Source organism: Chelon labrosus (genome assembly GCF_963514085.1).
Source record: "Chelon labrosus genome assembly, chromosome: 6".
Classification (NCBI taxonomy): Eukaryota; Metazoa; Chordata; class Actinopteri; order Mugiliformes; family Mugilidae; genus Chelon; species Chelon labrosus.
The window spans coordinates 27,683,760-27,699,208 of NC_140342.1; the positions used below are offsets into that span (position 1 = coordinate 27,683,760).

The window sequence follows — 15,449 nt, forward strand, 5'->3', positions numbered from 1 at the left end:
ATGTTGTCTGTGAAGGTTCTCAGTCTCAACCTTTATGTTGTGTCTCTTTGTCCCTCCAGACCTCCCACAGCAACATGTCTGCACGGAGGAGGAGGTTCTCAGTGACCAGCAGCTCTGTAACCAGGAGAGGAACTCCAGTCTGGACCAGGAGGAACCAGAACCTCTACAGATGTTTGTGAAGGTTCTCAGTCATCCAGGTCATGGTGTATCCAACAAAGGTTCAAAAAAAGCAACTGGACTTGTAGAGTTTTTTGAGAAGACATTTCACCACTCGTCCGAGTAGCTTCTTCAGTTCTAGGGGACTGGTGGGAAGTCTGATGTTTAAATAGGAACTCCTCCTGAAAAGTTCTAGGGGACTTTTCAGTCCCCTGGAACTGAAGAAGCTACTCGGATGAGTGGTGAAACGTCTTCCCAAAAAACTCTACAAGTCCAATTGCTGTTTTTGGATAACCTCTACGGATGAAAGAAGAACAGGAGGAACCAGAACCTCCACAGATGAAAGAGGAACAGGAGGAACCAGAACCTCCACAGATGAAAGAGGAACAGGAGGAACTCTGCAGCAGTCAGCAGGGAGAACATCTTGTTCTGAAGCAGGAGACTGATTCCTTGATGGAGACTCCTACTGATGAGGAAAGTGAGCACAGTGAACCAGAACCAAACAGTGACCAGCTCCTCTCTAACAACCCTCCTGTAGCTGAGAGCCCAGATCAGGAAGGAAGCAAACATGTAGACTCAGGATCAACTAGAAATGCAGAGCTGAATCCAAAGAAGAGACGTCACAGAGACACAAGACACAGTAACAATGTAGACAACTCTCCCATGTCAGAGAGTCAGTGTGATACTGACACAGGTAGAAAGTCTGTAACATGTGACGTCTGTGGAAAAACCTTTAAGAACATGTCTGTAATGAAGAAACATTACAGATTTCAAACTGGTGAGACACCTTGCCATAGCAACACGTGTGGTAAAAGTTTCACACAGAGTAGTGGTTTAATTAGATGCACCAGGATTCACACAGGTGAGGGTATGCATTTTTGTCAAACATGTGGTAAAGTCTTCAGTCGACATAATAATTTAACCAGACACTTGAGGTCTTAGGCATGTAAGAGACCGTACCTTTGTAAAACATGTGGTAAAAGATTTATTAACTGGTCATCAGTTAGACATCATATGAAAACACACCCACCTGAGAAGTTGTTCTCTTGCAAGACATGTGGGAAACGTTTCAGTCAAAATAGTGCTTTGGCTCTGCACATGTGGTTTCACACAGGGGAGAAGCCATACCCTTGCAAAGCATGCGGGAAACATTTCAGTCAAAGTTGTGATTTGAATAAACACATGAGGACTCACACAAGCGAGAAGCCATACGATTGAGGTAAAACCTTCAATCAAAATACTCATTCAACTAGGCACAAGAGGACTCACACAGGTGAGAAGCTGTCGTCCTGAAACATCTGTGGGTGTTGTAGCAGACATTTGATCTAATTGTCACAGGGCAGAAAAGTGTTTTAGCATGATTTTATTATTTGCTTTTATATTTTGAGTTTTTACTATTGCATGTTTTTACTTGTGTTGTATTTTTAATTGTTTTATGTTTTTAATGCATGCGTGTGGTTTTAATTAACGACTGCCTGTGAATGCACCACTTGATTGAGCCGCTACACCTGGAAGTTCCGCCCTTTCCCCGGACCGCTGAACCAATCGGCAGCGGCAGAGAGTGGCGGAAGGATATAAAGCAGCGGGTGTCCCGGCCGCAAAGAGATCATGGGTTACGATGTGAAGTACTTCAGCGGCAGAGCATATCGCTGTGCCTGGCGGGTAAGTGTCTCCCTATGGGCCGTTAAGCCTAATTTATGCTTCCGCGTTGACACAGTGCGTCCGTGCGTACGGACCTATTGCGGACCTATTGCGTCCTTGCGGACCCCCGTGCGTCCTAGTAACGCTCTGGTGTGTGGTTGTGCGGCGGCACAGTAATTCGTGCGTTGTGTAGACACCCGTACTGGCCTCGTGCAAGGCCACTGCAAAGGGCAGGAGAGGCGCCTGCTGCACCTGGGTTGGTGGCAGGCCTCCGTCTCTCCCCCTCAGAGCCGCCTTGTACCCGGTCTGGCGACCATGGTAGACTGTTTTATTTTCTTTTAGGAATGGACTGTTTAAAACCTTTATTTGCATTTTTAAGTTTTGGTTTTAAAACCGTTTTAAAGGAACAGTATGTAGGATTGTGGCCAAAACTGGTACTGCAATCACTTTCAAAATACTGTAGAACGGTGTATCCCCTCCCCCTCCCCCCGACTCAAGGTTGCCAGCTAAGCTGCAGGATCCTAGCCTGGATACCAGACTCTCTGACTTCGCAGAGAGTCTGGCCTAGCTCCATTGGCAAACGTTTATTTCCTGGTGGGAGGGCACGGTTTGAGGTTTAAAATCATCGGAGTTCCTTTAACCAATCACTAACGTTTGGTAATGACGTATGTTATGCGCCGGAGCCTTCAGGCTCTGCTGCCTCGTACTTCCGCTTTCAAGAACGCAACAAGTTAACAAATCGCTACTCTACCATCCCCTATTGCAATTAAGGACGCGAAATTGGAATAAAAGTGCTGTAATGCCAGTAAGCATATCCACAACGGAGCGAATGGCTTCGAGTATATCCGTCTCCGTTCGTGTAAACATTTCAAACTCGGCGCGCAACTGAAACGTAATCGCTCTCAGACCCGCCCTCTGTTCGCTGATTGGTCCGCCAACCAGTTGGCCGGAGTAAACGTTAGCGGATCAAGCTATTCCAGACGGAGTACTGTAGGGAATGCAAATGAGCGGAAGTACGTAGGCAGGCGGAGCCAGGCTAGCAGGATCCAGCAGGAACGTAGGCTGCTACAAGGAGCTTCCAATGGCAAGTGACGAGTCCTACACAGTAAGTTTTTTTTTAAATTTTTTTTATTTTTTATTTTTTTTCTGTTAATAAAGTTTATGCTTCATGAGAGATGTTTTGCGAAGTAATTATGTATCGCAAAAATTTACTAACGCGATTAGCCAAATATTTCGTAAAGATGTACTGTAATACCACATTTCAGTCGGAACATAGATTGTTTTCATACCCTGCTAGTGGTGCGATATAAAGCTTTTTATGAACGCATTTAACACGGGCGACCATGGAAAATCCACTGTCTATATGTACGGAAGCACGGGGCTTTTAGCCTATACCAACAAACATGGTAGAATATAGCATCCAAAAGTCGAGGGTCAATTCCATGCCATTCCGGACTTTGTCACGACGTATTTCGGATTCATAACGAGGTCTTTTAGGTTTAGTAACGTTATACATGTTTTATCTGACACGTTCGTAGCTGCAGCTGTGGTAACTAGAGCAGAGCTGGCAACCCGGATGACGAAACTCTACTGACTTCGTGATTAGTAGATAGCTTGAGGGTGGCGCCTCAGACCAAAACACAACATGACAACATCAACATCAGTTGAGGGCTGCAACTTTACTTTTAAATGACAATATCCTGGCCGGACCACTGTTGTCAGTGATATAAGTATTTGAAATGAACATGATTTCTTCATGTCTAGTGACATATCAGGGCCATTTTATGATTAATTGAAATACATTTCTTACATACTGTTCCTTTAAGGTTTTAACGCTCTTGGTTATTTTTATTGTTTTAAGTCCGTGTAATAAACCCATTTTTTTTTTTTAGTACACCGGCATCAGCTGGTTTTCCGCCTCTCTTTCCTCTGGTCGCTGTCAGCGTGTTCTCCCCCGATATTTCACCAGTACCTGTGCTCCCTCCCCTTTAACAATAATAACATTTTCTTCATTCATCATTTCATTTCCACTTCTCATCTCCCCCCTCCCCCCTTGTTACATAATTATTCTCTGAGATAAGTTGAAGTAAAGTTTTTATTTCCGACACAACGTTTACGTTTACCTTAAGCATAAAAATATCAAATCTGGACATTAAACAGATGGAAGTAGACATCTCCCTCTGCCTGGGATGACCATCTAATGGACCACTTTATGACCACTTTGGTTCGTTAACCTAAAGGTTGTGCAGGAGCCACAGGACAAGGAGAAGATAAGACAACCAGACTGTGTTTTAATGGCAAAGAATAACATGTTGGGCGGCACAGTGGCGAGGCCTTTCTGTGTGGAGTTTGCATGTTCTCCCTGTGTCTGCGTGGGTTCTCTCCGGGTACTCCGGCTTCCTCCCACCGCCCAACATCCCAGTGATTGGGTTAATTGGTGATTCTAAATTGGCCGTAGGTGTGTGTGTGTGAGTGTGAATGGCTGTCTCTCTGTGTTAGCCCTGCGATGGACTGGCAACCTGTCCAGGGTGTACCCCTGCCTCTCGCCCGATGACAGCTGGGATAGGCTCCAGCAGACCCCCACGACCCTTAACAGGACTAAACGGGTATAGAAGATGAATGAATAACATGTTGGAACGCACAGTTTTTTTTGCATCTAGCGGTGAAGAGTGTGAGAGTTTCACTTTGATTCAGAACAAACTCATCCTTCTTCTGCTCATGATCATCAGCTGATCTTCAGTGAATCAGCAGCTCTTGTACGATCACAAGTTGGTTCCTCTCATATCCACAGTTACAGATCAGCTTTTAAAGGAGCAGTACGAGTTTTACTGCCTCTTTAAATCCTGCAGTGAAGATTACTTAAAAAAATAACAAGGAAAATAAGAATCTCTTCTATTTATTGAAAATCATCTTTATATTCTCTTAGGCTAAATTTTGTAATTTCAATTAAAGTAGTATTTGTCACTAGCAAGGAAATTCCTTTTATAACAAAGCATTTTTTGGGAGGAAGAAAAAGAGAAGAAACTAAACCAACTACATATAATAAGAGCGTTTAGAGTTTAATCAGCAATTTGATAAAACTTCACTTTAATGTCCTGTAGCGCCCGCAAAGTCAGAATCACATAACACACCTCCATTCATGGCTTCCTCCGTCATCCACCCACATTCATCTCCTATTCCAATGGAAAATAATCCACCGATTCCCGCGCAGTTTGAATCCGTCCTCCAGGAAGGGCATTTATGATGAGTGCAAGTCACCGGTGAGCCGCCCGTAGCAAAGAGTCAGAAGGAGAGTCCGTGGAGGAGAAGAGTGACAGCGGTCCACTTAATCCTCTCGCTGGAGTTCTGTCGGCACGAACGCCGCTTGGATTTGTTTATTTCCCTGTCGGATCAGCTGTCTCAGGAGTCGGGAGATACCGTACCAGTGGAGCAAGTCCGACTCTGACTGACTGACTGACAACGTTACAAAAAACTCCGGTACCGTGAGTACCCCGGGTGTATTTTTTGGTTTTGTATGTGCCGTTTGCTGCACTGCGACGAGAGACGCTGTTATTTTGAGTTATTTCCTTATTTTGTGTCGGAGCCTGCGGTAAAACCCGGAGCGGAGTTTGAGTTGTTGTTTTGTGGGGGCGCAGGTACTGGACTGAACTGGGATTTTGCCGAACCCTGAAACAGACTTTTCCCACCGGACTGAACTGGGATTAATAGACGGACTAAGGCGCGCCCCTTTTTTGTTTATTTGTTTTGGCACTGTGGATCATAATTGTGAAATATATATGGTGGAAATTACATTGCTGGGTCGGTTGATTGCTTTTGGGGTTTATGGATGTATTTGATTTGCCTGGTTATTATTTTGTGTGGGTTGACTAATTATTTTTTTTGTTCTGTTTTATTTTACGTTGTCAGACTTGACTCTGACTGGCACCCCATAATTAAAAACGAGTCAAACCCGCTACAAAAAGTGGCACCCCAGATATCTGGATTCACTAAAACCCTGGATTTGCAAAAATAAAAACTAAAAAATTCCACCCTCTTCAACCAACACCTGTCATAATGGCCACAACAAAGCAAAACGGCAGTCAAACTCAGCCATCTGAAGAGAAAAGGACCACATACTCCTTATTAGATATGGATTTATGTGGTACATTGAACCCGGATCTGTCTCAGCCTCTCATTCCTCTGGCAGTGGCATCTCAGGGTGAAGTTGGAAATCAGGATGGTTGTTCATCTTTATGGACGACTGAATCAATGGAGGAACCAGTAGACACTGATAAAACAATAAAAGTAACTTTGGAGGAAGAATTTAAAATTCTAAGGGAAACACAAAAACAACACAAGGAGGAGCTTGAAAAAACGGTTACAACTTTATTTAAAAATATCACAGCAACATATGAACAACGCTTACATGAAACTCTGGACAAACAATCAACATTTCTGAGGAATCAGTTTTCAGCAAACCTTAACTGGCGCTTAACTCACCATCATACAGAGATTTTAAAGGACATCAAAGACTTCATGACCCCAGTCGCACAAGCAGTTGAGCACCTGCAGGATGATGTGTGGAGATTGTCCCAAAATATGGATTCCATGTCCCAGGAATTGGGTACAATGAAACAAACATTGAATGTATCCGCACTTGCAACAGTTCCTGTGCAAACAGCACTGAAAAATGTTGAGTTGGAGGAGGCTCGGAGTCAGCGCCTCCAATCTACTGTTCTGACGGATAAAGCAGGTGTGCTTCAGTCTCCTAAGGATTCTCCTGTTCTGTCTGAGACCAGGGCACGGTTAACAGGACAATGTCCTGTAAAACTGCAGTTTCCATCATTTGGAAAGATGGAGGATGAACCGGATCCCCTCTTGTACTTGGAGAAATGTAATGATTTTCTTGCTTTAAATCCACTGACGGATGAGGAGTTGATGGCAACTTTGAGAAATGTTCTACATGGAACAGCGAGAGACTGGTGGGATGTGGTACGTTTAAACACACATACCTGGTCAGACTTTCAAGAAAAGTTCCGTGCTGCCTTTCTGTCAGAAGATTATGAAGATGAACTGGCAGAAAGAGTGAGGACAAGAGTTCAAGGCGAAGGTGAAAGCATTCGGGATTTTGCTTTCAGGTACCGCTCCTTGTGTCAGAGGTGGAAGCCTGAAATTCAGGAAGACGCAGTCTTAAAGCTGATTTTCAGGAACATCAATCCCCATATGGCAAGCCAGCTCCGAGGCAGAGTAACGACAGTGGATGAACTGGTGAGGCTCGGGCAACAACTGGAAAAGGACAGGGCAAGTCAGGCGAACTATGAACAACGGACAAAAAAAATTGTGAAACAAAAAGAGAAAGTGGAGATGTTTACTGCTACGGACCCACCACCGCAGAAAGACAACTTTCCCCCTGTGGTTTACTGCTGGAGATGTAAAGGCAGTCATGCTCCATATTCATGCCCAAATTATAATCAGTTCAAGAAATCAAGGCCCCCTGGACAATCTCACCCTCAACAATCCTTCCCACAGCACGCCCACCCTCAACAACCACCCCATCCACAGCAACAACACTCTCAGCCACACCATTCTCAGCGACCCCATCATCGTCAAAACCACTCTAATCAAACCTTTCACTCTTCAGAGCCCCAGAATCATTCTTCAGTGAACGCTGTGACCCATTCAGGTCAACCACCGTCATGTGTCACCTCACATCTCTTTGTGCAGGGCCTGAAAAAGTTCGGCATCCCCGGAGGAAGCACCGATACAGCCCTCCCACGACAGCTTAAAGTGCCTTTGACTGTAAGGAACTGGACAGGGAAAGCAGTTGTTGATACAGGTTCCACATATACTCTGCTAAATGAACATGTCTGGAACAATGTCAAAACTGCAGATGATAAACTTGCCCCATGGACGGGTGACCCTCTTTACCTTGCTGATGGTCAAGCCAGGAAACCCCTTGGGTGGGTAGAGCTTGAAATGATCCTGCAGGATAAGACCTGGTTGGTAACTGTGGTGGTCCTAGATTCCAGGACTCTGGCTTTTCCTGCCCTGCTTGGTTTGGACTTCGTGTTTTTTACTGGTATGCAGCTTGATGTTGCAGGCGGGATGTACTGGTTCCGGGATAATGTAGAAAAGATATTCTACTTTTGTGCAGAGTCCTCTCCTTCGGGGGAGGGGGAGACTGGCAACTCTATTGCCTTCTTTTCTGTGGAAGCTCCATCGGCCACTGCACTGTTCCCTACACACACCCCTTTGGAAGACTCAGACTTGATGCTGAGGGCAGTTCAGGAGTCTCACCTGGAGGAGCACATAAAACCTCAGTTACACAACTTGTTACTTAACAATGTTGATGTGTGTACAACCAAAGTAGGACGTACTGAGATACTGAAACATCAAATCTTTCTCACCAATCCTGTACCCATTCGACAGAAACCCTATCGAGTCTCCCCTCCTAAACAGGAGGTGATGAAGGAACTCATCGAGGACATGCTAAAAGATGACGTCATTGAACCTTCTTGTTCTGCATGGGCCTCGCCTGTAGTCCTGATCCCCAAAAAAGAAGGGAAACCAAGGTTTTGTGTTGATTACCGGAAAGTGAATGATAACACAGTCACTGATGCTTATCCCATTCCCACAATCCAGGAGATATTGGATAGTCTCCCAGGTGCTGTTGTTTTCTCTTCACTAGACCTAAATAGTGGCTACTGGCAGGTGGAGATGGATCCAGAGGTGAGGGAAATTACAGCCTTCATATGCCCTCATGGACTGTTCCAATTTAAAGTCATGCCATTTGGACTTAAGAATGCCCCTGCCACCTTCCAGAGGCTCATGGAGAGAGCACTGGGAGAGCTGAAGGGAATCATCTGTTTTGTCTACTTGGATGACATTATCATCTTCTCTTCGTCCTGGGAACAGCATTCTTATGATGTCCAAGCTGTCCTGGACAAACTCAGAAACGCAGGCCTCTCTGTGAACATGAGGAAAAGTAAACTGTTCAGAACCTCTTTGAAATTCCTGGGCCATATTGTCTCTGCTACAGGAGTCCATGTTGACCCAGACAAGATTGAGGCTGTGCAGAACTTCCCTGCACCCACCAACCTGAAAGCCCTACAAAGGTTCCTGGGCATGGCTGGGTGGTATCACAGATTCGTCCCCAACTTTTCCCAGATTGCAGAACCACTCAATGCCCTAAAGAAAAAAGGAGCAAAATTCAGCTGGTCACCTGCCTGCCAAACCGCGTTTATTACCCTGAAAAATCACCTGGTTAAACCACCTGTCCTGGGCCATCCAAACTTCAATGCTCCCTTTGTGGTATACACCGACGCCAGTGAGATTGGACTTGGAGCTGTGCTTGTCCAGAAATCCAACTATGGAACCGAGGAAGTCCTCGCCTTTGCCAGCCGCAGTCTAAACCCTGCAGAGAAAAACTATGCTGCCACTGAGCTAGAATGTTTGGCAGTGGTGTGGGCAGTTGAGAAGTGGAGAACTTACCTGGAAGGTAGACTATTCACAGTAGTTACAGATCATGCCTCGCTTCTATGGGTGTTCAAAACCACCAAACCCAGCACACGACTCATCAGGTGGGCACTCCGGCTTCAAGAATTCACCTTCACTGTTGAATACAGAAAGGGAAAGTATAACACTGTACCAGATGCCCTCTCCCGGGCTCCTACAGACTCCATCCATACAACTGTACCTGTGTATGCTACCATCACATCTGCCCCTCCAAAACCATCAAAAGAGCTTCCAATCTCAATTGAGGCCCTGTGGAAGGCACAACAGGAGGATCCAGGATGTCAGGTTCTATATCAAAAAGTAGTGGAAACTGGACAAGTCATTAATTCAAACCCTGCATACATCATCATGGATGATCTCCTCTACCGTCTCGTCACCCTCCCATACAAAACCATCTACCAACTCTACATACCTCCTAGTTTCCGCTCACAGTTACTGGACTACTTCCACCAAGATCCCCTCTCTGGACATCTGGGCAGGCACAAAACCTACCGAAGACTACAACATCTTGTCTACTGGCCAAAGATGAGCTGGGATGTCAGAGAACATGTAAAAAACTGTTACACATGTCAACTTTACAAACCAGAAAACAGAAAACTTGCAGGAAAACTCCAACAAACCCAAATTCACCGCCCCTGGGAAATGCTGGGAGTGGATTTGATGGGTCCCTTTCCCAAAAGCTCCAAACAAAACGTTTATCTCCTTGTGTTTGTTGATTATTTCTCCCGGTGGGTTGAACTGTTCCCCATCAGAAATGCCACAGCTGAAACCATCTCTCAGGTCATGGTCAAAGACATCTTGACCAGGTGGGGCATTCCTGACTACATTCTGTCAGACCAGGGAACACAGTTTGTTTCATCAGTTTTCCAAACTGTATGCAGGACCTGGAATGTGGGACACAAGTTAACATCTGCATACCATCCACAAACTAACCTTACAGAGAGAGTGAACCGTACCCTAAAATCAATGATAGCATCCTATGTTGGTGACAATCATAAACATTGGGACAAGAACCTGTCTGAATTCCGGTTTGCGATTAACTCTGCAGTCCAGGAGTCAACAGGCGTTTCTCCTGCAGAGCTTAATCTTGGTCGCTCCCTCAGAGGACCCCTTGATGTAATGTTGCAACCTCAGGAAACTGCTCCTGACACCCCTCCATACACCAAAATCACACAGCTAAAAGATCTCTGTTCCTTTGTTAAAAAAAATCTGGACTCTGCTCATCAACGGCAAAAAAGGAACTATGACAAACACCGGCGTGACCTTGAGTTTCAGGAACAGGACAGAGTCTGGTTGAGAACCCATCCTCTCTCCAAGGCTGAAAAATCATTTGCCGCCAAATTAGCCCCAAAATGGCAAGGGCCATATCGGGTACTGGAACAAGTTGGGCCTGTGAATTACAAAGTGGTTTTATAAAATTCAGGCCAAGACTTAAAAGTTGTTCACATTTCCCGTCTCAAACCTTGCTACCCGACTGCTCAGGATATACAGGAGCAGGAGAAAAAACACCTTCTTGAAATCTTCAATGAGGAGTCGGATGAAGAGGACTTCCTTGGATTCACAGACTCCTCCTGTTCTACCTCTAATGGAGGATGGATGAAAGGATCTGCAGAGAAACCCCAAAATTACAATTCTGACAATACCTCTGACTCAGACAATGACTGTGGTTACAAACCCAACACCTATTGAACAATAACCTAGGATGTGATTCTGTGTAAACACCCACACTAGGACAACTACTGCGCCTTACCTTTGGTCGGCTTCTGCTAAGGGGGGAGGAGTGTAGCGCCCGCAAAGTCAGAATCACATAACACACCTCCATTCATGGCTTCCTCCGTCATCCACCCACATTCATCTCCTATTCCAATGGAAAATAATCCACCGATTCCCGCGCAGTTTGAATCCGTCCTCCAGGAAGGGCATTTATGATGAGTGCAAGTCACCGGTGAGCCGCCCGTAGCAAAGAGTCAGAAGGAGAGTCCGTGGAGGAGAAGAGTGACAGCGGTCCACTTAATCCTCTCGCTGGAGTTCTGTCGGCACGAACGCCGCTTGGATTTGTTTATTTCCCTGTCGGATCAGCTGTCTCAGGAGTCGGGAGATACCGTACCAGTGGAGCAAGTCCGACTCTGACTGACTGACTGACAACGTTACAAAAAACTCCGGTACCGTGAGTACCCCGGGTGTATTTTTTGGTTTTGTATGTGCCGTTTGCTGCACTGCGACGAGAGACGCTGTTATTTTGAGTTATTTCCTTATTTTGTGTCGGAGCCTGCGGTAAAACCCGGAGCGGAGTTTGAGTTGTTGTTTTGTGGGGGCGCAGGTACTGGACTGAACTGGGATTTTGCCGAACCCTGAAACAGACTTTTCCCACCGGACTGAACTGGGATTAATAGACGGACTAAGGCGCGCCCCTTTTTTGTTTATTTGTTTTGGCACTGTGGATCATAATTGTGAAATATATATGGTGGAAATTACATTGCTGGGTCGGTTGATTGCTTTTGGGGTTTATGGATGTATTTGATTTGCCTGGTTATTATTTTGTGTGGGTTGACTAATTATTTTTTTTGTTCTGTTTTATTTTACGTTGTCAGACTTGACTCTGACTGGCACCCCATAATTAAAAACGAGTCAAACCCGCTACAGTCCCTACTCGTTATTGGTAATCAATACATAAATAAACTGGCACATAGATTGTAAGTAACCCACTATAATGAAGTTGTGAAGGCATCAGCTGAGAAAGAAAACCTGGAATGAAGACCGAACAAAATTAATCACATCTGATGAAAAACTTTTATTTAGTATTTAAATCATCCCTTTTTTCACACATCCCAGTGATTTCATGTACAGATTCAATAGAGTCTCTCTATGAATATTCATCATGATAACTACAGTTTAATAAAACCTCAAAGTACTTCACGTATATGTATATTAGAACTCAAACATATAAATGACCGCAAGCAATCATAAAGGGGTCCATGCCTGAGCAGGACGCAGAGGCATAAGTGGGTCGGACACGGCCTGAATGGAGGCAAAGTGTCTGTGGAGGAATCCTTTGGCTGACAAGTGAATGAGAGTCCGGCGGGTCGGAAGCAACGAAATGTGGTTTGCTTGTATGCAGTCTTCCACAGATGCCATTGCCTCAGTCTGCCACTAGAGGGAGTCATAGGCTAAAGCAAGTGGGAAAAGACCTGACAGGAGGTCAAGTGTGACTAGGGGAAAGCTGGGTCTGCCAACTGAGTAGGAGATGGGACTCAAATATTTACACGTCACCAGTAGACGTAATGTCACGCAACTTCATGGGTGTCTACACAACATGTTACAGATTGTGTATTCTAAATTTCATGAAGTTAGCTATTGCAGTTTTTGAGATACTGAAATGTTGCTTGTGTAGCGCTCCCTAGAGACCAAGGGTTACAAAAGTTGGGGTGCTTGGACATAATCATGCTATTATCAATGATATGAAGTTTGATTAAGTTTAGGTATATACTTCTCAAAATATTAGCTTTGGAGTTATACTGCACCACGCTGTAAAAATTAATTAGCCGTTAACTTTGTAATGAATAACCCTGTTGAAGTTTTTTTGAGAACTTTTCATTATCTTTGTCCATAAATGATACATGCCAAGTTTGGTAGGAATTGGATGAACGGGCTAGGAGAAGTTTATTTTGCTTTGAGGTGCAATTTCTTTGCTTTGTTGCATGGACCCCTAAGTATATGTCACTCTCATTACAAAGTGATCGACATGATACCAGTGATAAAGGAAAATATTCAGCACACTGTTAGAGCTCAGAGAAGTTTACATTGTCATGGAAATAAAAGTCATCATGAGCAGTGATATCCTCCACGGCTAAAGAGACACAGGAAAGAGCTCCACCCAAAGAAAGTGATGAAACATCAAGAGAACAACTATTAAACATGTCAAGGTAGCAGCCATAATGTTTGACTGACAGCTGATCTCTGTGCAGAAACACAACAACAATGAACTCTCAGCAACAAACATGGAGAGAAAACAAGTTGATGAAGAGAAACACAGAATTTAACTCTCTGCTCCTGAAGTTACCTTTGTCTACTTCACTTAAATCAACTCAGCACTTGATCCAGTCCAGCCAATCCAGAGTCCAGCATAGAGCGGCTGAGTGAATGTGGTCTAGACTCTGTGGAGGAGAGTCATGGTTTCAGAGACGCTGTAGAAGGACAGAATACCTGCCCTGTGATCCAGGTACACTCCTACTCTGGAGGAAGGAGGACCTGAGACAGGAGTTGAGATGTTGTTGTAGCAAAGTGTATAATTTCCTTTGTAGCAATATAATGCCCAAGATTTGTCATTACGTCCAAATCTACACGCATTCCCTGCTCTGCTGATATTCTTGTATGCAACCGCTACACCAACTCCACCTCTTCCTTTCCTCTCCACCTCCCAGTAACAACATCCAGTCAGACTCTCTCTACTCAGGACCTGAGAACAATCAATGAATCTGTCTGGATGATCAGAATAAGACTGTTGTTGTTTCACTAATCTTACTTTTCTGTTCCTCTCAGACAGTACCAGATGTCTGTTTGCTGTGTTTGGATCCAGTGTGATTTCACATGAATACTTTAAGAATTCATCTCTGGTCTTTGGCTCTGGTTGTGGCAGTAAAACATCCACTTCAGTCACTGTCAGTGAGATGTTTGTCCTTGTCTGTCTCAGAATGTCCTGTAGTTTCTTTCTGAGCTCTGTCACAGCTGCTTTCACGTCCTCAAAGTTCCTCAGAGGACGGATATTGATGCTGGATGAGTGTGTAGATTGACTGAGTGGTGACAGTGAGGGGTAGTTGTGTAGAAACTGATTGTGATCCTCTGTGTCTGAGAGCTGCTTCAGCTCAGCATCTTCCCTCTTCAGCTCAGTGATCTCCTGCTCCAGCTTCTCTTGAACCTCTTTGACTCGACTCTCTTCAGTTTCCTGCTGGGATCTGACCTGCTGCTCCACATCAGAGCTTGTTTCCTGGATGACACGGATCATCTCAGTGAAGATCTCCTGACTGTCCTTCACTGTTTTATCAGCAGAGTGAACAATGGCCTTCAGCTCCTGTTGAAGCAACTTCACATCTTTCTCTTTGTCCTGGATCATCTTCTGGATGTTTTGTCGTCTTACCTCCACCTCTCTCTGTCTCTCAGTCCTTTCTGCTGCAGCTGAGACTGTGTCGTGGCCTTTATGTTCATCCACAGAGCAGAGATAACACATACTCTGCTGATCAGTACGACAGAACATCTTCATCACCTCATCATGACGAGAGCAGATGTTCTCCTGGAGCTTCTTGGAGGGATCCACCAGCTTATGTTGTTTAAATGTAGGTGACTTAAAGTGAGGCTGAAGGTGTTTCTCACAGTAAGATGCCAGACAGAATAAACAGGACTTGAAGGCTTTCAGTTTTCTTCCAGTGCAGACATCACAGGCCACATCTTCAGGTCCAGCATAGCAGTGATCAGCAGGAGCAGCTTGGAGTCCAGTCTTCTTCAGCTGCTCCACTAAAACTGCTAACATGGTGTTTTTCACCAGGACAGGCCTCATTGTGAAGAGTTGTCTGCATTCAGGGCATCTGTGGATTTTCTTCTTGTCCTCTTCATCAAAGTGGCTTTTAATACAGTTTATGCAGTAGCTGTGTCCACAGGGAATAGTCACAGGATCCTTCATTAGATCCAGACAGATGGAACAGCTGATTGTTTCTTGGTCCATCTCAACTCCTTGCTGTGCCATCTCTGCTCTCTTGACTCTGAAATAATTTCACTTTCTCTCAACATACTTTGAATGAGGACAAAGAGGCAGCTTTTTACAGTACTATTTGCATACAGAACGCACCCTTCATGTAAATCTAACAAGGTGTGTGAGCCAGCTGAAATGAAATAAATGCACTTAGACAACAATCAGTTCGAGGTTTACTGTGCAAACATGCTGTACTTAAATCAACATGAACTTGTTTTAAATGTCCTCCACTAAATCAAAGATGTCATCAACTGAGATTTGAACAGAAACCATTCCTTTACTTTCCATGAAAACAAAGAGGCAGCTTTGTACTCTTGTTATTTACATACAGAACACAAAGAGAACATGATTAGACTTCATCTTAATTACAACAACCAGCACTAAATCTGAGGCCTCAAGCATTGGCTACCACTTA

General features: G+C 44.6%; 1 protein-coding gene across 1 annotated transcript; it reads right to left on the reverse strand.

The window, feature by feature from the left end:
- Positions 1–13,518: 13,518 nt before the first annotated feature.
- LOC311489387 (tripartite motif-containing protein 16-like) lies at positions 13,519–15,028 on the reverse strand (the record flags this gene model as incomplete). Its single annotated transcript, XM_084546458.1, has 2 exons — positions 13,519–13,539; positions 13,676–15,028. 2 exons carry the CDS (start codon positions 15,026–15,028, stop codon positions 13,519–13,521), a joined length of 1,374 nt encoding a protein of 457 aa, XP_084402584.1.
- Between the last annotated feature and the right edge of the window lie 421 nt (positions 15,029–15,449).